Source organism: Atractosteus spatula, chromosome 2, assembly GCF_055471065.1.
Source record: "Atractosteus spatula isolate fAtrSpa1 chromosome 2, fAtrSpa1.hap1, whole genome shotgun sequence".
NCBI lineage: Eukaryota > Metazoa > Chordata > Actinopteri > Semionotiformes > Lepisosteidae > Atractosteus > Atractosteus spatula.
This window is the reverse complement of record NC_142707.1, coordinates 30,488,569-30,509,893: the sequence shown is the minus strand read 5'-3', so window position 1 is coordinate 30,509,893 and position 21,325 is coordinate 30,488,569. Positions and strand designations below refer to the sequence as shown.

Below are 21,325 nucleotides of genomic sequence, written 5' to 3'. Positions count from 1 at the left end.
TATTATTTTTGTCCCATATGTCATACTGTAGAACTAGCATCACATTAAAAAAATAAATTACTAAAATTATTAAACTGTACTTATTATCCTGGAGTCCTTGCACTGGCTTCCGGTCAAATTCCGTGTAGACTTTAAAATCCTCATGCTCATCTATAAGGCTCTGCATGGCTTGGCACCTCAATACCTGTCTGAACTATTATCGCCCTACTCCCCACCTCGCAACCTCCGCTCTTCAAATTCTGCCCTCCTTACTGTCCCCCAAGCCCGTCTACATTGTATGGGTGACAGGGCCTTCTCCTGTTATGCCCCCAAGCTCTGGAACTCTGCCCAAGGATATCAGAGAGTCACCTTCTCTAAACTCCTTCAAATCCAGACTCAAAACCCTCTTCTTCAGAAAAGCCTTTACTTAACTGGTTCCATTCTTCACCCCTCTGCTCTTCTTAGTACCACCATCCACGGTCTCCTCTATATATTGTAATTGTGTCTTATCTTGTGTATTCTCCTTATTTATTGTTATACTCTTCTTATTTATTGTTATTGTCATCCTGTAAAGCGCTTAGAGAAGCCACCTTTAAAGGCGCTATATAAAATAAAGTTTATTATTATTATTATTATTATTATTATTTAACTGAATTTAATAAACTGAAGAGCTTCAGTTTTAGGTTTCTTGCAATAATATTAAATGTGCGCTTGGGGTTTTAAAAAAGAAATGATTATATTGTGGTTCAGTATTGTGTTAGTCCCCCTCTAGAACACACAGTAGCACAACAACCTGCTTGAGGGTTGTCTCAATTCCCACTTCAGAAAGACGCCTCAACTCCTTGAGGTTTCAGGGCAGATCAGGCAAGGACACCCCATGTGCTTAACAGACGAGAGATCAGGAGACAAGGTATTCCATTATTATACGAGTACAGCGAGCTTAAACAGTTCTACTTTTGAAAATGAAGTCACATGTATGATCTTACACAAAAAAAAATGTTATGCATGAATGTTATACCAACAGCATACACTGGTGACATTTACCCTGACTGATGAGAAGATCAATGCTGTTGATCACCGCGATAAGAGTAAAGTTAAAATATAGACAACAAAAGTTTGCCCGCCAGTCATTTTGTTTGCAAAATTCAATCTACCACTGTCTTGGGAACTGCTGTTTTGTTTGACTTGAAACTTGGCACATTTCATCTCACTCAATAAACAATTTGCGTCAGACATGCATCTCGCATCAGCCACACTTTTTATGTCCACCGCGGGCTTTCGCCTGCTTGGGAAATGTGCCTCATGTCACCGTTAAAAAACTGTTCAATCAATGAATGTTGACCATCATAGGTACTGTATCATTCTAGTACCCCCTTAGAAGATAATTTGTATTTTATATAGTCCTTTTAATGACATATTTTAAATAAAACACAACAGGATAAAAGAAAGAGGAATAATGGATTAAACATTAAAAAGCTTGTCAACAGAAGAGAGTTTAGAGACAGTGTTTGAAAGTAACATGCAAGATCTAAAAACAGGCAACAGGACAGAACGGTGTTCCATGGTTTAGAGTTGGGGTCGGCAAACTACAGCACTCCTGCCATTATTGGCACACAAAGGGATTTTTAATGGCACGAGGAATGAAAGCGGCACACGCATTAAAGGTCTAATAAACCATGAAGAAATGTAGCAAAAAATGATTAAAAAAACTATGCCTACCTGTTCTGTAATTCTCTAAAATACACTACCCAATGAAAACTCTTTAGAAAAAAAACTATAGCAGTGCTAGCCTGCTGTTTTTGTACAGGAAAGCTCACAAATTGTGCCACTGATAACCTTTTTCACACTTACAGTAGGCTTAAAGTAAAACATTTTGGACAAAACTGCAGTTGTTAAGAAAGCAAAGTTAGGTATTTGCTCATTCCAGACCTTTCAGAGAGAATAGAGATTTGTTCAACCTAAAGGCTGCGCTGTTTGTGCTCTGATTGCGTGGATATAAACTACATACTGTACCTTGATGAGCAATTCTTCCAAGATACTGTGATGCAGATGGAATTCAAGAAGAGCTGTGCTGCCTAAAACCCATGCATGGTACAACTACAGAGGAAGATACAGCTTTATGAGTTTTATTAATCATTTGAGGAAAGAGAAACTGACATTAAGAAATTATTTTCTGCAAGGAATGAATGTGCCCCTGCTGACGTTGGAAAAGAAAAGGATTTGTAAAGATCACTGCAAATCACATTGACCACCCCCACTAAATATTCATTGTATTACAACCTGACCTTTGTGCCATGATTTCAAATTATGAGCTTAATAATGTGATGACTACAGTGGTGAAAAAGCTCATTTTCTTGTTGCTTGATCTGCCTTGATGTACAGGGAGTTTCAAACTCTGCTTTGGGCCTGAGATTGGAGAGAGCAGTGTGGGAAACCAAAGGCAAGGATCACACTTAAAGTTAAGATGTGCATATTAATTGATTCATTTTAGATATAGGATTTTCACATTCAATTTTTATTGATCACAATGTAAGCAGGTCTGTTATAGACATTAAATAAAAATATCAATGGCATGCAAATCCATAAAAACAAATGCATGAGCTAACTCCGGGCACCCTCCTCACTAAAAGAAGGTCAGAATCCTTTTTCAAATCCTTTTTTCAAAATTTAGAATCCAGAATAGTGCAACTGGTGAGTAGATTTATAGGAAGTTAACAGATCACTTCCTGCAAGAAGCCAGTTGCGGAGGATCTCAGATTGAAAAGAATCAATGCCCACTTTGAACACACTGTTTTCTATCAGATTTAAACCAGAGAGTTTAAGTCAAAGTCAAAGAGGTTCCAGTCATATCATCAACCCTCTCTAATTTATTCAGTGGGGCTATATGGCCAACAGAATCAAAGAAAAAGAGGTCCCGCAGAACAAAACAGAACCAGCAACCATCAATGGATCATTAGTAACATTAACAGCTGTGCAAGTGGATAGGGACTTAAATGATAAATGTTAACTGAAACAGTTTTCAAAAATACATCATGTTTCATATTTTTCTACTCTTTAAAAGACACATGGTTTTTGCTGAAGAAACCCGAAGAGACAGACCAGAACTGCTATAGTCAGCTGTAGGTGAAAAATAAAATGAAAAAGCAGTCTGCCTTTGAACACGAGCTGTTACAGAGGCACTCCATAAGATCATGGATAAGAGATTATAATTTGTTTTCCCTTTCATATTTCCCTTTTTATATGCTTAATGTCAGGCCTAAAAGCTCAGAAAAATAACAAAGGCTTCTCCCCCACCACAAATAAGATTACCTTTAGTAAGCAGAAAAAAGGACACAATGACCTTCATCCACAGCATGATCCATAAAAATAACTATCAGTTTTCTTTTTCTTTTTCCAGAAGCTGGAATCATTACTTTAGTTAGTGTGCTCAGTTCATTATACCAGAAAGATTTTAATTCAAATTGAAGACTGAAAGTGATTCAATGAAATGGATTGCAGAATGACCTTCCACCAGTAGGTCACCATTGCATCAGGTCTTAATATTGAAAATAGTCAGGCCTTTTAATCTCTCAGACAGGTTGTAGGTTGAAGAGTACAAAAATGCCTAGTAATTCTCAAAGGGATTAGGGACACATCAGAATCATAGCTCATATTGGATTTTCAGCATTGTTATCATCCACTTCTGCTACAGACTAGAAGTCTATACTATAGACTTCCTATAGTTGTAGTATATACAGATACAGAACATGCCACAAGAAATATTTTGGAACAATACTGTACAGGAGCATATAATACCCAGAAGACGGCAAGCTTCAAGCATAAAAACTACACTAAATAAATTTAATAGGACTAGGCAGAATTTTAATAGGACTAGACTTTTAAACAGAAAACTTGAACCATCAAAATTAAAACAATTTATCTTCTCAAAATACAGATTCATTAAATACTGTAATTATGGTATTATTCCAATTGAGGCAAAACCATATTAGTCATAATAAAATGTAACAAGGAATTGGGAATTCAGAAATTCAGAAGTACATTGGAAAACAAATATAAAACCTATGTATAAAATGAGCACATTTGTATCAAAGGTACAAGCACCTACTGTATATACCAGTCTGGCTGGTATCTAGAAATATGCCACTCTTACAGTCTGACTGATTAGGGATTCACAGAGCAAAAAAGAAAGGTATCATAGATTTGTTTAGATATAGTTTTGTGGTGCATCAATATTTATCTCTATAACAATCTCATTTATTCAGGTAACAGGATTCTATTCAATTTGTGACCACCTAGTTAGTATTGGACTGGAAGACTAGTGCATCCTACTACTTTAATAAATAATTCTTAAGAAATTACAATTGCCTCGTCCTACTACAGTAGAAAAGCCACTAACTTCCTCATTTCTTGGCATGAACAGTTTTTTTAAATGAAAATGAAGTGTTTAATAAAAATGTTTCTGTAAAAAGATGTGCAAAGCAAAAATAACTGGAATGCTGTATATATTAGGTAAAAAACATTTAGTTTTTCTAGCATGTATCATTACAGAAAATCTCAATACTTCATATAAAAGAGCTAAAAGTAAAGTCAGGGAACTTGAAAAATACTAAGAAGGGAAAAAAAGATAGGAAATTAGATAGTTCACAGTACTGAACAATGTATAGGCTTGCTGGTAGGGAAGGGTTTTAAAGTCTCAGTTGAAACTACTTGTCTGAGTAGTCACGGAAGCTATTCTATTCCACAATTAGGAACATACTGTAGATGGAGAAGGCATGGCCACCCACAGTAGTTTGTAGTAGTCTGGTTCTAGGGGCCTACAGCAGATTAATGTGACCTCCAGAAGTCACATTAAAGTCCAGAAATTGGAAAAGAATGTTAGGTGATGTTACTTTCTCCCCGCTGCATCAAAGCCGCAGTCAGTGTCCAGTGCCTGTACATGTACTTCCACTCTGAACCGAACGCTGAGGCGACAGGCTATGCAGAGCACCTGGCTTTAGTGAGAAGTCACACAGTATGAAGTGCCCTGGAGTATTTAAAACTGTTTAGCCTCTCCTGGATGATCAGGCATTGACATTTCCAATGATGGGACTGCAGTTACTAGTGCTGGGGATCTCATTAGGTGCTCTAAGTAGTATGGTCTCTGGTTTGGTGCTATTAAGCATGAGAAAACTGTGGCTTATCTATATCCTGATCTCTTCCAGACAGCTGTTTAAACTTTCCAAGACAGTGGGCACATCAGGCTTGATGTTAATATACAGCTGTGTGTCATGAGCATAGCTGTGAAAGTTAATGACCCAATGCTGCATGATCTGACAGAGACAGAGCATGTAAATGAAGAACAGGGTGGGTCAGTATGATACAGTGGATCAAACTGACTGCTTGGGGAAACTGCAAGTCACTGGCAATATCTCTGATCTTCTTTCCCCAATAGAGACAAACTGCTGCCTGTTGGAAAGATAGGAGGAAAGCCATTTCAGAGCTATGCCTTGCAGTCTGACATCCCTCAATCTCTGCAGGAGAATATTGAGAGCACCCACAGTGTCAACAGTGGGTGAGAGATCAAATAGAACAAAAATAGACAGTCAGCAGCCAATAGCAGATCATGAGAAACTCTCATAAGGGCAGTCTCGCTGCTGGGCAAGAGTCTGAAACCTGACTATAATTGAGTTGGTGGGAACTTCTTTTGAAACTAGAGCTGAGTACATAATGACTTCTCGAGAACCTTTTAAATGAAAGGGAGGTTGGAGTTAGGCCTGTAGCCGTAGAGAAGGTTGGGGTCAAGTTTAGATTTCTTCAAGAAGGGAGTAACAGCAGCTGTTATAAACAGAGATGGCACTGCTCCAGTCTTAAGACATTTATCAATCAGGTCTGAGATAAACAGAATCAGAACAGGTAAGGAGGACTTGAACAGAGGTGTAGGTGTAGGATCCAAGAAACGCATAGATGTTTTCTTTTTAGAACTTGTGGCCGACAGATACACATTTCTTCTCACATTTTTATCTCACACCTGAAGAAAGCTTAATAGCTAAAATGTTTTGTTCCTTATGATTTTCAGCAAGTAATTAACCTCAACTTATTTCTTATAATTAAACAAACTACTTCATCTTCCCCAGCCGTCCAAACCCCAGTGCTGCCTAAAGTAAATTGTTTAATCAAGGTACATTAAAAATTAAACTCCATTAACTTGTCTCCCTAATTATAACCTTTACTCGTAAGGCATCATTGCTATTAGACAGGTTACTTTAAAGTATTTTCATTTCATAATTATGAATGAACATACCTTAAGAAGGCTCCACAGTCAAAAATGTCCTTTTAAGTCCCTAGCGCATAACTTAACCTCTGTATATTCCTATTTGGCAGACAGTTTAAGCCAGAAACAAAGACTTCACAGAACCACATACAAAGTCGGGTCTTCTGCCTCTTAAGGATTTTGATTGTACAGTATTTGTATTGTGTTCCACTGCAGACAAGATTCTTACTATTAAAGCCGTGTGAAAAGATCATTTAAAATGTTTTCCACAAGGCAATTAGTGTGAAAGTAATGGAAGCCATTAATAATTAAATCTCAAGAGCATCCATACAGTATATGACCGAAATCAATCAATACATTGTAGACAAAATTAATTCACCAAACAATACAAGAGCAGAATGCACCAGTATTTTTTTAGATCTAGTTTGATTTGCAAAAATGTAAATTAAATAGTTTTTGTTTGCATAACTGGAATAACCTGACATGTCAACAGGAAATAGAATGCAGAAATGATCCTTAGCTAATCAACAAAAATAAATTATTTACTGCAACTCCTCTTTTAACTTAAGCCACCATGCTTTCCTCTACATGTGGTGCATGGGTCACTGCTGAGAAATATCCCCTAAATCTGATTGTCAGCAAACACTAACCTCCACTCCCCTGTGCCACACAAACTAAAAAAAAATAATACCATCTGAATACAAATTCCAGGGATTTCAAGTAACATTATTCAAATACTACAGCAGGGTGCCATTCACCAAGGACACTTTGGTATGTACAATCATGTTTCAAAAGGTGAAAATGATACTAGTATTTCAAATCCTCAAAGGCATTAACAAAGTCAACCAAGTGAATTTCTTCAGAATGAACAGTGAAACACAAACCAGAGAGCACAAGTTGACAATGTGTGTAAGTGCATCATTGCAACTGAGAACAGGAGGCACTTCCTTACATAAAGGATGGTAAGAGTGTGGATCAAGCTACTCAGCCATGTTATTGATACCTTTGTTTCTTTGTTCTTGTTGGTAACCTCTCTTATGTTATCAAAAGCACATTATCTTAGAATATGAAATAGCCATTCTAATAATGTACAGTATGTATACATAAGGTTTAGTCATGTGCTTAATATAATGCAGATGCATTACTATCTTGAAAAGGTGAAAATGAAAATTGAATTTGATGAGATTCAAATACAGAAGATTTCATTTTAGAAGCTACTAATAAAATTAAAAAAGTGAATGTAGGACTTTCTAATTAAAACTTGTTTTTCACAAATATCAGAAGTATGTTTCCCAATACGAATGAGATGCAAAAATTCTATTCAGGCACCTCTGAAATACAGTATGAATGTAGAAAAAGCAGGTTAGCATCTTTAATAAGCTTCAATCTAAATTGAAAAACGTTGGGGTTATATTCGATTCTCGCTTAACATTCGACCCACATGTGCAGCATATTGTCAAAACATCTTTTTTTCACCTCAGAAATATCGCTAGACTACGCCATATGCTATCACTAACTGTGGCTGAAAAGCTGATCAACACATTTGTGTTCTCTTGAATTGACTACTGTAATGCTCTACTCGCTGGGGTATCTAAATCTACTTTGCAGTATGTCCAAAATTCAGCAGCCAGGTCCTGACCAGGTCTAGTGCAAATGATCACATTACTCCTATCCTGGAGCCCTTACACTGGCTTCCTGTCAAATTCCGTGTGGACTCACCTACAAGGCTCTGCATGGCTTGGCACCTCGGTACCTGTCTGAACTATTATCGCCCTACTGCCCACCTCGCAACCTTCTCTCTTCTAATTCTTGTCTCCTTACTGTCCCCCAAGCCCATCTACATTGTATGGGTGACAGGGCCTTCTGCTGTTATGCCCCCAAGCTCTGGAACTCTCTGCCCAAGGATATCAGAGAGTCACCTTCTCTAAACTCCTTCAAATCCAGACTCAAAACCTCCTTCTTTAGAAAATCCTTTACTTAACTGGTTCCATTCTTCACCCCTCTGCTTTTCTTAATACCACCATCCACGGTCTCCTCTGTATACTGTAATTGTGTTTTATCTTGTGTATTCTTTTTATTTATTGTTGTTGTCATTCTGTAAAGCACTTTGAGAAGCCACCTATAAAGGCGCTACATAAAATAAAGTTTTATTATTATTATTATTATTATTATTATAAATAAAGGTATGGGGATAAAACTGGATCAGAACAGCTCCAGCTCATAATGTAAAGTCTGGACTACAGTTGCCATCTGTTAGGCCTTCATACTCAAACACTTCAGTCCTCTATGCTAATGACTGGATGTTGTGGGGAACTGATTTAAATCTTCTAAGAAAAATAACAGGTAATTAAATCTTTTAACAGTGTTTTAAAACAAGAATGAGTTGCACTTCTATTATAAAAACATTCAAACTGAATTGAAATTATGGTAATAAAGAGTAGCCAGTGCATTTGCAGAGTACATATTAGAAAGGCAGAGAAAATGAGACCAGTGAAAAGGATCAATACTCTGATATATGGCCTTGTTTCTTTTTTAATTTACTCTAAAGGACAGTTGCTACAGGATACAAGTCTGACATTAATTTGTGCTTAAATGATGTATAAAACCATCCTAATGCTAATCTACCTTTTATTTAAAAAATTAAAAGGGATGGAGGAAGAGTCATTTTTATGCACTTTTTCAAGAGTATAAAAAGTAAAATTAATTCAAATTGCTGATTCTTATTTTTTAGGCCTATAGATTTTTACGAAGCAGATTTGGTTTTGTAAACACTGCAATGATTATGCCAATAGTATAAGATAAATTTATTACTCAGAATATTAAAAGACCTTGTTGAAAACCTATGCTACAGTTTACAGATTGCTATACAGCTGGTGCACAAACCTTAACCTAGGCCGAAACCTGCATGCAGCTATTTTTGAAAAAGTAGGTTAAGGCGGATTTAAGAGAACATCCGCTGCATTTGTCAATGTGACACAGTATGTATCTCAGTTTCAGCTATATCATCATCTTCAGTTTCTGTTAAAGGAAATAAGACTGAATGTGCAAAAGTGTATGTGCAAAAGCCTACATTTTCTTCAATGCATTTTACTATCGGAACAAGATCTAAGAAGCATACAATGAAAGGCTTTTTTATCTTAATTTTATCTTATCTTAGGTAATAGATTAAAATAAGAGGGTTTCAGCCACTATCGCCCTGACAGGAATGGAAAATGAAGAATTCATTTATAACAGACATTACATTGTGTTTCTGCTACCATGTTCACTATGAATCCAAATGTCAAAGGACGGGTCACCTATAATTCGCATTAATGCATAGATATGTTAATGGGAATTGCAGCTTTTATTATGCAAGTCCCTTCTGAATGCTTGAAAGGGTCAAAAAGCAAATCAAATATATAAAATCCTCAAAGAAAAAAAAAACAAGATTGAGGTAAACAGACTTTCAAAAGTTTATAATATAGTTTAGAATATTAAAACCCACAGATTCTTGTTAATACTACTAATTTATATGGACACATGCAATCATTTTAGCCAAGCAGACATCTCTAATCTTATGTTTTTTTCCCCTCTGATACTGGCAAAATATTTTACATGAATCCAGAAAACAAAAGACTTGGAATCTAGGACTATACAATATGTAACACACAACAGAATCAGGCATAATCTGATCTGTAGGCAACCTAGTATCCAGATATTTAGGATTTTTCCACTTATTTTTCTTTATATCGCACAAAAGCTGCTATTTAGTGCATTTTAATTTTTTCTTCCCTAACTATTGCTCTGCGCGCAGTGATCAAAGTTCAGCTATCTAGATCTGTTCACGTTTGTCATGGAGAGGCCCCATAAATTTATGCACATGACGATCTAGCCTGCTTAATAATGCAGAGATAATCCCTGACATGACAAGCCTTTCTCCATTTTTTTCACCCCCTCTCCTCCCAACGTAAAGGATTGTTTTATTCTAATATTTTCACATCAGTTCAACAGGCAAAACAATCAAAAGAGAAGCTACCACTAAATGTGCAATGTTCAAACAAAAACAAAGATTCAAAACTACAAATTTAGCAACTTTTGATACTTAAACCATCTTCTAGATTTAAGGCACAACCAAACGAAAGCAGTTTGTAAGTTGGGAAAAAAGCCCTCACCTGGTTTCTCGGTCATCATTTGCAGTCTTTGACAAGAATTAATGCCCTTTTAATGTTCCTACGTCGCTTGATATGATGGCAAGCGGCACTCAGTGACAGCCTACATTCCAAAATTTAAAATAGAAATTTCCAGCAACGCAGTTTACAGAGTGAAAAGAAAACAACAAAGCTATAGGAGAGCTATGTAAAAAAAAGACAAGGATACAGAAAAAGGCAAATTGTTTCAAGCTGTACTTTCCTCTCTCTCTGCTTGAAAAAAGCCAATGAAATTCCAGTGGACCTTTTGGCGCAACTATCGAAGTCACTCTGTGTGATCAGATTCGTAAAATGAAATTTTCATCAAGCGATTAGAAAGGAACTTCCAATGGTACTTCGGCGTGACATACTGTGTTAGTGGTTTGAGCAGCTTAGCTACAGCTAAGCCAAGAGTAACTGGTCAGCAGTGCCAGCAGCCGTCTGCCACACTGCTCTATTTCCATTACAAAGACAGACAATAGAGGGGCTTCAGTCTGTCATCTATCCTGTAACTCAAAGAGCAAAAGGACACAATAGCCTTTGGCTTTTGTTATTGTTGCCTTCCTTGCTATATATTTAACTATTTAGGCAACAATTACATTTTTGTTAATTATTTTTTACAATTTTCCATTCTATGCATTTTATTCAATTTCCATAAGTAAAATAAGAAACTAAGTTTTGTTTATACATTTCTTCAGACACTGGACAAAAGGTTCCAGGGCCAATTACTTGAACTGTTCAATGTTCTTTTTTCAATGCAAGCATGTGCCAATTTACTTTGCAACTTGAACTCCAGTCATACTACAGAAGCATGTAATACTCACATTATAAATTATTATAATTATATCAACTTTAAATTACTTAATACACTTACAATACAAGGTCCTAGTTTAAAAATAATAATTATTTGGGACTGTTCTGTTTTCTAAATTAAAATATTTACATTGAAATGGGTTTTTCAAATTCATTTTTCAGAGATTATTTCCACTTCTTTCCTTCTTACCGAAAACAGAGACTTGAGTGTTTAAGCCAACACAGGGGTCTGTTCACATTTTAAGCTTATAAAGAGTTAACAGAAAACAAGTTGCACGTGTGTGGTTTAGAAAACAGAATGTGCTTCACTAGGGCCAAACAAATTGCTTGTATTCTTGGAAATTTGTGAAATCCTTTTTTCACACACTCCATCTCACTCCATTAACTGCTGGAGAACAAAGACATTTCAGATTGTGCTTAGACATGATCTAAAACACAGACAATTAAGATTCCAAAACAATATAAATTGGATTCAACATGCCATACATTACGGCAATACTTCAAATTGTGATGCTTTGGATTATGGCTACAACTGAAAATTTAATGACAGCACAGAACCATCGCAGTGCCATCTAACCCAGTATTAAGCACCACCCAGCTCATGTTAATGCTAGATCTATGCTTCTTAAGAATTTTAAGCTTTTCCTATATCTATTCTCTGTGTACTTTGGCAGGTAAATGGGAAAACTTGAAAATCTATTTAAAAATGGGCTTTTTTGTGTGCTTTTAAGTACCACCTACCAACTTACTTAGCTAAAATAGTATTCTCGAAAACCTAATTTGGTATGCTTTGAACTCACAACCCGATTTTATTGTGTGCCTGTGTTTGGTTTTCTGTTTAGTGCTTTGAGATGTACTGTGCTTCATTAAAAAATATTCTTCTCTCTTAAGTAATTTCAAGTTATTATAATGTTGAAAATCAAATCCTTCACTCACAGGTTGCCTTCCAGAAAATGTTTTACAACTGAGAAAAACGCATCAGTGCTGTTCTTTCAGCAATGCAAAATTTTTAACTATCTCCTGTTATAGCACTAGCAAAACAAACCTGAACCACATCAATGTTTCATCGCAGGAACATCAGAACCAACTTTCAAAAATGGCTCATCTGTTTTTTCTTTCACATTTCTTTTAGAGAAGAGAAGGCCAAGTACTGTTTGACCAATCTATGCTCTTTGTTAGGTTTTCAATAGGATTTATTAGTGTCCCAACATTTTAACCTCCTTTAAAAATGACCATACAAGGAATGAATGACCCTATTATTAAATGTTTTCAGATTTTATTACATATAATAATAAGGTGTCTACAATGATGTATAGCTTCCAACAACACAATTAGGCACTGTGACCCACTAAAGAATACAATCTAACAGTCACTGAAGCGTACTGACTGGCTTTCAGCAAATCAACCTCAGGGCGTCCTAATGGCCCTCTGTGCCATTTCCTGCATCAGTAAGAATGCAGCACGAGACGATGCTCACATAGGTAACTAATGACTTTTAAAAAAGTAACATGCGGTTTACATGGATTGGATAAAATATCCAAACATTTCCAAGACAGCAAAGAGATAAAAGCAGGGGCAACAAATGTCGATTTAATAAACGTAGAAGAGCAGCAAATATGTTACATTGGCCTTACAATCCTAATAAGCCCCAAGCCTTATGAAATGAATTTGAATGTCAGTCTACACACTAGTTTACAAGATATATACTTTATGTGTACCTCTAATGAAAATCAATCACAAGTGCTGGTCTAAAGCAAGAATGTAATCCAATTTGTCTTGTCCTTTGAAAAACAATTAAGTTGAATTATGCTTGGGGAAAACAAATCTCAACAAAACCAAAAAAAAAAATGTCAGCTCTTTGAGGACATGTGTGTCAAATTTTTGAAAATTCTCTAGCAATTTACAAAGAGTACACATGAGTTTAGACAAATATACAATCAATTCAGGATAAAAATATTCCTTTCTTACACCATGTACTTTTGTTAAATGAGGACTCTTGGTCTTTCTATGCACTAAAGCACATCTGACTGACTGGCATTATCAGGAACCTCAGTCTTCCTTTCGCTGGCATCACTGGCCTTTCTTGACTTCCTGTAAGATTAAGGTGCTGTTGCCGGCGAAGGGTACAGCATTGGTCATACCATATCACTCTGCAGCTCACAACTGGCAACCCACTGAAGCTCAGCAGGTATGAGCCTGGTCACTACCTGGATGGGAAACCTCCTGGGAAAAACTAAGGTTGCTGCTAGAAGAGGTGTTAGTGGGGCCAGCAGGGGGCACTCACCCTGTGGTCCATGTGGGTCCTAATGCCCCAGTATAGTGACGGGACACTATACTGTAAATTGGCGCCGTCCTTTGGATGAGACGTAAAACTGAGCTCCTGACTCTCTGTGCTCATTAAAAATCCCAGGGCATTTCTCAAAAAAGAGTAGGGGTGTAACCCTGGCCAAATTTCCCATTGGCCCTTACCAACAATGGCCTTTTAATATTCCCCATCTATGAATTAGCGTCATTACTCTGCTCTCCTCCCCACTGATAGCTGATGTGTGGCGAGTGTTCTGGCACACTATGGCTGCCGTCACATCATCCAGGTGGATGCTGCACATTGGTGGTGGTGGACGGGAGTCCCCATTACCTGTAAAGCACTTTGAGTGGAGTGTCCAGAAAAGCGCTATATAAGTGTAAGTAATTATTATTATTATTTTTATTTATTGTTCTGTATGTCTACCACCCATGTAAGATTTTTCTTCATGGGTCCTTTGGCACGTGGCATGTAAATTATCAGCAAAAAGGGTGGTAGTGTTGAGGGAATCTTTATGTTTAATTTGTTCAAAATCTATCAATTGATTTAATTGAACTGAGCACACAATCCATAGATCTGACAGAAAGGCACCAATTATCGTTGCTTTTCTTACTAAAACAACTCACTTTTTCAAATAGGCTACTTGTTAGTGCACACTATTTCAAATGTTTGGAATAGGTCATTTTTATACACTATTAATTTATATATTCTGATACAGTTCCTCAAAATTAATAAGTAAAAAAGGATGTTAGGAAAGCTAGCTGTAAATTGTAATTTCAGCCAACCTGAGGGTGTGTACCATGTGTGCAACTGCAGTGGGCTCAGGTTCAATCATGGCTCACTGATGGAGCACATGATGGAGTCCGTCCCTACACCCACCTTCCCCTAGAAGTTAATAGAATGGCTCCTTCCCCCTACACAATGTGAAACATACACAAGAGGCCCAAGCACAGCAACTTATTCCAAGGTCTATATACAAATATGGCTCTACTCAGTATAGAGAGTGAGTGTATATTAATGATTACATGAACTACTAAGTGAAATAAAATCTCATCAAGTATTCTTCAGTAGACATTTAACAATCTCAGTAAAGTAATATCTTCATAGGAAAACTATAATATTTAGTTTCAAACAATAAAGGTGGTAGACTATTAATTCATGTAAACCTTGTAAGACCTTGTTGCTGCGCTGACACAGAATTTTGAAGATCAGAATTTACTCTGTTTATACTGTGTTGTGATTCGCAATTATTAAATATACATGTCAACTGAACTACCAAGTCTTCTAAATGGCCTCTCAGCACCATACTGTATGCGTCTTTTGGGTCATAGATCAAAAACGTCAACACATAACGGGTTTTCTAATTGAATTTTACTTGCACAAATCAAATCCAAGCCTTTCTTTGAAGCATACTTTGTTTTGTTTTTGTATTCAGAATGTGCTAGGCTGAAATGCTGCCAAAACCATCCTAATTAGGGCACCCACTGAGCCAAAAACTGTGACAGACTTCAGCTGACAATGATCCTGGAGGGCAAGTGCACTGCAAACAGCACTGTCAGGTCCATCTCACAAATATCAGCCTTTCATTTGTAAATCATAACTCTGCCAGACACAAACCCCTAAGTAGAAGTCACAGTGATATCTGTAAGGTATAAGTCACACAGGTTCATTGAGGTTTAACAAGCAACCAGACAATTACCATGTCATAAAATCCAAGAAGAAAATGTGCTGCATTCCGTATGAACTACACTGTGAGTTGCACATTTATAAAATAATAACCATAAACCAATTAAAATTTTAAACATAGATAAAAAACTGTTGTTGACAAATTCACCTTACCTGATTTCAAAAAATCTATTTAGGAAATCACAATGCATTTATAGTGATAGTCTAAATGAAGAAAGGGATCTTCAAAACTGAGTATAGATACTGTAAATTATAAGCTATTCATGCCAAAGAGCTGGAATATTTATATTATTCGGTGAGATCGGAAAAGTATTTAGACTTCAATTTACATGCATAAATGCACATTTATGAGCATGCACCCTATTGATCAAATCATTAAATGAAAGAGGAAAAAAAGAAATGCAGAAATCAATCTGATGCTCTGCTCCACATTGGAAGGAGGAACTGGGTAAACATATACAAGAGCCAGTTCAGTCTGCTAAGACAGCTGTTGGTCTGCTGAGGAAAATGCTTCAGGACCATAGTCGTCATTTAAAAAGATGAGGGGACCTGATTTAAGCATTCAAAATCAAACCTTTGGACTTTATAACAGTAAATTACAAACCAGAGTGCAAACACGGAAACTATGGTGAATTTGATTTAAATCTGAGAAAAGGAGGCTCTTTCTTGAAAGGATTATGGGAGCATGGAACAAGACGCGAAACCACATTGTTGAGGTTCATGCTTTTTTCAAAAATGTCTGGATGATATCCATGGATCAATTAGCTACCAAAAAACCAAACAACCTAGAGGGGCTGAAAAGCTTCATCATTCATAACTTTTCTTATGTTAAAGACTGGAGAAGGACTAAGAATCCATTGCATTGAACCTCTTGCAGTATGTACTATATGTGACTTGTTCAAATGTTGCAAACAATTAGCTGGAGCCAAAAGATGTCCTCTTCATTTAAGGGAAGATTTTTTCCCTACTTGAAAAACATCTTACTGTACATTAACAACTGGGCAACTATGCAAAAACATACCAGACCAGTACATTGGGGGAGAGAGTCTATTCATTTAAAATATGAAATCTGATCAAAATTGTGATCCTGTGTCAGTGAAGATGGTGCTCTAACCTACATATTAATAAATCTTTTAAGAGTTGTCTTCATATGAACTGATGCGACAACAGAATTGAAACGTTAGTGCTTGACAGTAGCAATGATGTAATGTACTGAGGTGAGGTGTACCGTGATCTTCGCAATAGATGCAACATTTTGCATTCAAAATCAGAATGTTCCAAAATGTTATCTTGCTCTGCCAAACAAATATTATAGTATCACTTAAATGGTTTGTTGAAGAGCAAGGGCTTCCTTCTTGCCACTCTGGCATAAAGGTCAGCTTAGACTCACGGACCTTATTTTCCCCATGTCAGCCATTGAGCTCTGTAACTTGTTCAGTTGGTGCTAGCCTCACAGTGTCCTCCCTAACCAGATGCAAGGCTTAGATCAAATGGCATTGATATTCTTGACCTGAATCCTGGACTGATTCAAGGAACAATAAAAGTCAATCTAAAGATGACACATAGCAAAAAATCAGCATAAAATGTGTTTTCAGAGCCGACATATAAAACATTTACATTATTTACATTATTTTCATTGTTTACATTAAAAATAAAGGAAAAGCAGAAGCTTACCGCCTCACACACTTAGAAATTAAAACCGAGATAAAAAATGATATTCGCTTTCATTTTTAGTTTTAGAAAACTACAAAAAATTAATGGACCAACTTAAAAGGCTTTTCGTAAGAGTAGTACTTTAATCACCTTGTCATAATCAAGAACTTTAAATTCAGAATAAACAAACATGTATAAACAAATTGGAACAAACCTCAGAGTTTTTAACAGACATGATGACCTTAAGACAACATTTTCACATGACAAAACTTTACTATTAATACTCGGAGACAGTGACTTGCTCATTAGGGACAAACCTGATTCTGAAAATGTTTTCATTTACTACATACAAACTGTAGAACTGTAAGGGAATTTTAAAGAGTTTTCCATTAAATTACATAATTCATCTAAACCTCACTCATACGGTATTTTCAATGATTTCATAGCAGTAAAGTAAATACTACTATATATATTATATAGTAGTATTTGACTAGTAGTATATTTGTTTGAAAATCTCAAATGAGCCTCTTAAAATCCAGTTCAACGATGATCCACTTCAAATGTAGTAATAAGATGTGTTTAATACCACATTAAAGAATTTTTAATGCAACTGGCTTAATGGGAACCTTCTTCCATCAGGTGTAGGAATTTCCAGAGGATCACTGATTTTGGGGTAAAATCTGCTTTTCTTTATATTACTTGAGAGAAACCTCACCAGTTATCTACAAGTTTTCAAGAGCAGGTATTACAACAGCTAAGAAGAAGCTCCGCACTGGCTCATCTTGTACTCTTCCCTGGTGTCAATGGTCCCTTTCATTTGTGGATGATTTGTGTCTGGACCTTGCCATGGCCTGTATACATGGGGTTGGATACCACACTCTTCACTCCTTTACACAACAGAAATCATGAATTAAAAAGGCTACAGATGAAGCTTTTTCTTTTTCTCTAAATCTTATGGCATTTCCTCTTTCTCTTAACCTCATTCTCTTATACTGGAATTTGCTGTTCACTCAGCTAAATTAAACTGTTCTCTATCTTGGTTCTATTTGATGATGATTAGTATGAGGAGTGGTTGTTTTTCACTTGACTACTCTCCTTGCAGATGTGCGATGCTCTGTTAAAATCTGCTGGATTATTAATAAAGGAATGTTAAAAGAATCACAGCAGACAAAGAGTTCAGGTTTCACAAAAGGAGCTATTTCCTTTATTTCTAACAGTGATTTGACGGAAAACCTTCAATAAATTCTAAAAGTTCAAGTTGTTTTCTGCTGTGATGTGGTGTTTTCAGAGGAAAGTGCTGAAAACATTGTATACTCATAGATGCAATATGCACACAATCTCCATTTATATCCAGCATGCCTCAACCACTACCAAAATAGCTGAAGTCTTAGACGATTTCTATCCCTGTGTCCAGCCATCTTTGGTCAATGGTGTCAATACTTCCCACAGATATCTTAACCACCTTTTTGGCACTGAGGGGAATTTTCCTGGTTTTGGTGAACATCATTATGTTCACCATACTTTCTTTTTGTCCACTAAAGCCTTGACACCAAACAGCAGAGGTCCACATTCAAGAGGTTGACCCGTTTCAAAATGTCACTAAATCCTTGACAGAAAAAAAGGCATCCACTCAAAATTCTTATCATGCTTGCTACATGTCATCTTAATAATGTATCCATGAAACATTGCTCATTGTAAAATATTACAACCACACATCCATTTGCTAAAAAGCTTTATCTAACACAGGGTCACAAGGGATGTCGGAACCTGGGCACACACTCTCACCAGGGTCAATTTTGTATTACAGAAAAAAATAAAAAATTTACCACTACATCTTGGACTATGGGAGGAAAGTAAAGCACCCAGAGGAAATACAAATAATCCTGGGGATAACATAGAAACTCAATGCTGATAGCACACCAGGAATTGAAAGTGTCAAATGCACTGCAAGGCAGCAATTCTAACCACAGTGCCACCCACTTGCTTTTCTTTATATTTTTAAAGTTGAGCCAGTATTTTCTCAGCTCATACTAATCACGTAAATGTTTTTGACATTGTGAAAATATCTAGCTCAAAATCAGGGTTTTTACCTTTTTCAAAATCATTATTCTTGGGTAGTATAAGTTTATCTAAATCCACATTTTTGAGATAAGTTACCATTCTACAACAGAATTGATCTACTATTTTGAATGTGTAACGTCAGTGGTTATACATTTCCAGCAAATGAAGAAAGTTTTAAATGGTTTGTGGGAGTTAAAGAATCCATTTTTAAGGTGAAAGCAGGTTGAGTTGGCTACTTTCTGTCTTCCTCTCAGGTAGTTGCTATAGTCTTTATTTTTTTAGATATGTTTTGGATACTACAAAAAATTTAGATTTTTTTGCAAAATCCAAAGTAAATTTCTGTTTAGAGTATTAACTTATAAAGTTTTTCTTTCATTATTTTTGTTTACATTCTGTTAAGAGCATTATTAAAACGACAGTATGTGCCACTGTTACCATGAATGGCTGCAGATGCACATACAGTTGGTTGATTTATGGGTTAAAATCATTTTGCTGAACCACAGAAATGCAAGCTCAATGAATTACATTTCTGCTGACTCATGAGGAACATTTTCTTAGCTAGTTGGAGTCTAGCAGCAATTATGCAGCAACCAAAATGTTTCTATAGTCTACAACAACTCTCCATAAAACAATAACAGTTGGTTGTTAACAGCTGATTGTAATATAATATTCTTTGTACAAAATTCTAGAAAAGGCAGAAATAAACTAGGAAACAAAGTCAACATGAGCTTTATTTCACCACAACAGATGTAATCTGTGGAAAAATAATTTGTAATATAAATTTAAAAAAGAGTCTAAAAATACTGCAATACTTTATTTATTTACTTATTTATGTACTGTAAAAACATTACTTAGCATGCCCCCTACTAATATACTTCTTATCTGACTGTATTTAAAAGTTATTGTAGTTCAGGTGGGTAGCTGTGTCAGCATGCTTAGGCTGCAAAAGAGCAAGTAATAGGTTTATTCCATGCTAAAAATGCAATATTTAGCATGGATACCTATTACTTGTTCCTCTAAAAGGTATTGTTACTTGTTATTTAAAATTCTTAATGACAATGATGAAACCATTATCTAAATCTTCCCCCATTACATAAGTGACTTCCATAGAAGAAAGAGGGTATTTTAAACAGGTTAAAGTAATTCTGAAGCAAAATAATATCAGAAAAAAATAAAGTTCAGACAATTTTGCAAAGGATTACAAAAATATGCTTGACTGAAAGAGTACATTACACACAAACCATTTGTTTCCATAGGAGAAGAAGAAGTGAGGAATTGTAATCAAACAAATTAAAGGTGAATTTAGTCCAGACAATTGGATTAACAATCCTTGTCTTTTGAAAAGTACCAATAGCTGTTTAATGACCAAATATTCTGGGCCTCAATTTAATGTTTCATCTTTAAAATGTCATATTTTACAGCAAAGTGTCTTCAGCCCCCATACTGGGTTTGTTTGAAAATTCTGGTCCAGAGAGAGCAGCACCACCTACTGGTCCATCAGCGCCACCTACAAAAGCAACTTGGTTATCGTTTAGTACTGATAAGACTTATCCTTGCTTAACTTCTATGGTCAGTCAACAAGGCAGTAACACTACTGCTGTTTATAAGGAAACAGTCATAAATATTTAACTGCAGCTTGGACTACTGTTCTCATTTGAATTCTGTTTGCATCCAATGGTGGAAGAACGCCAAGGCACAATAAAAAAACCTGCATGATTAAAGCAAATAGAAAAGCAGGTGTAAAACTAATTTTAATATGCTTCATAACTATAAAATACTGTACTACACAGTGCTCATTCTTTGTGAATTCCTCTGTTGTTGCCAGGAGACCCATGACTCATCAGAACAAAGAGAAAAATGCAGGGTCATTGTCACTCCCTGTCTTACTGTACACATCTAAACACACTGTTCAATGCAGATGTGCACTGTATATGGTGAAGCATTTACAGGGAGATTAGCAGAGTCATGGCCCTGATATGTTGCACTTTCATACTAAACTAACATCATATATTTTTTCAATGTGTGGCTATCATTCTATTCCAAGGCTTTTGTCAGGGTTAAGCTTGTTGCTTGTATAGATGTTTCGGTAAATTGAAAATCCTAGCATTAATCAATACCCATCAAAATTTGGGAAAGGCAGATCAAATTGTAAGATAACAATAGAGAAAATGGTACCTTCACGGTTACAGCCAACATTCCAGAATTAAGCTTCTGTGGGATTTTTTAAAAAGGAATACAAGACCATTCAACAGGTCAGGCAGACTAAACACACCAGTGAAAAGGTATTATAAAACTGATTTTACAGGCCATGGTTAACAAGTCGTGATAATCCTCAAGCTAAGGGTGCAAGTCTCCTACAGGCAACTACAGAAAACACTACAAATATGCATTAACCACATTATTAAAACACTTAAA

At 36.1% G+C, this 21,325-nt stretch overlaps 1 protein-coding gene across 9 annotated transcripts in view; it reads right to left on the bottom strand.

Annotated features, from left to right (window-relative positions):
- map7b (microtubule-associated protein 7b) overlaps positions 1–21,325 on the bottom strand; it is a 74,538-nt gene that overhangs the window by 37,878 nt on the left and 15,335 nt on the right. Inside the window, exon 1 of one of the 9 annotated variants that reach the window (XM_088933686.1) lies at positions 10,381–10,432. The exons of the other annotated variants lie outside the window; for them this stretch is intronic. Within the exon in view, the coding sequence (XP_088789812.1) occupies positions 10,381–10,399 (19 nt within the window). The 5' untranslated portion in view covers positions 10,400–10,432. Of the gene's footprint in view, positions 1–10,380; positions 10,433–21,325 lie in introns of those variants that run through there. 9 annotated transcript variants of the gene reach the window in all.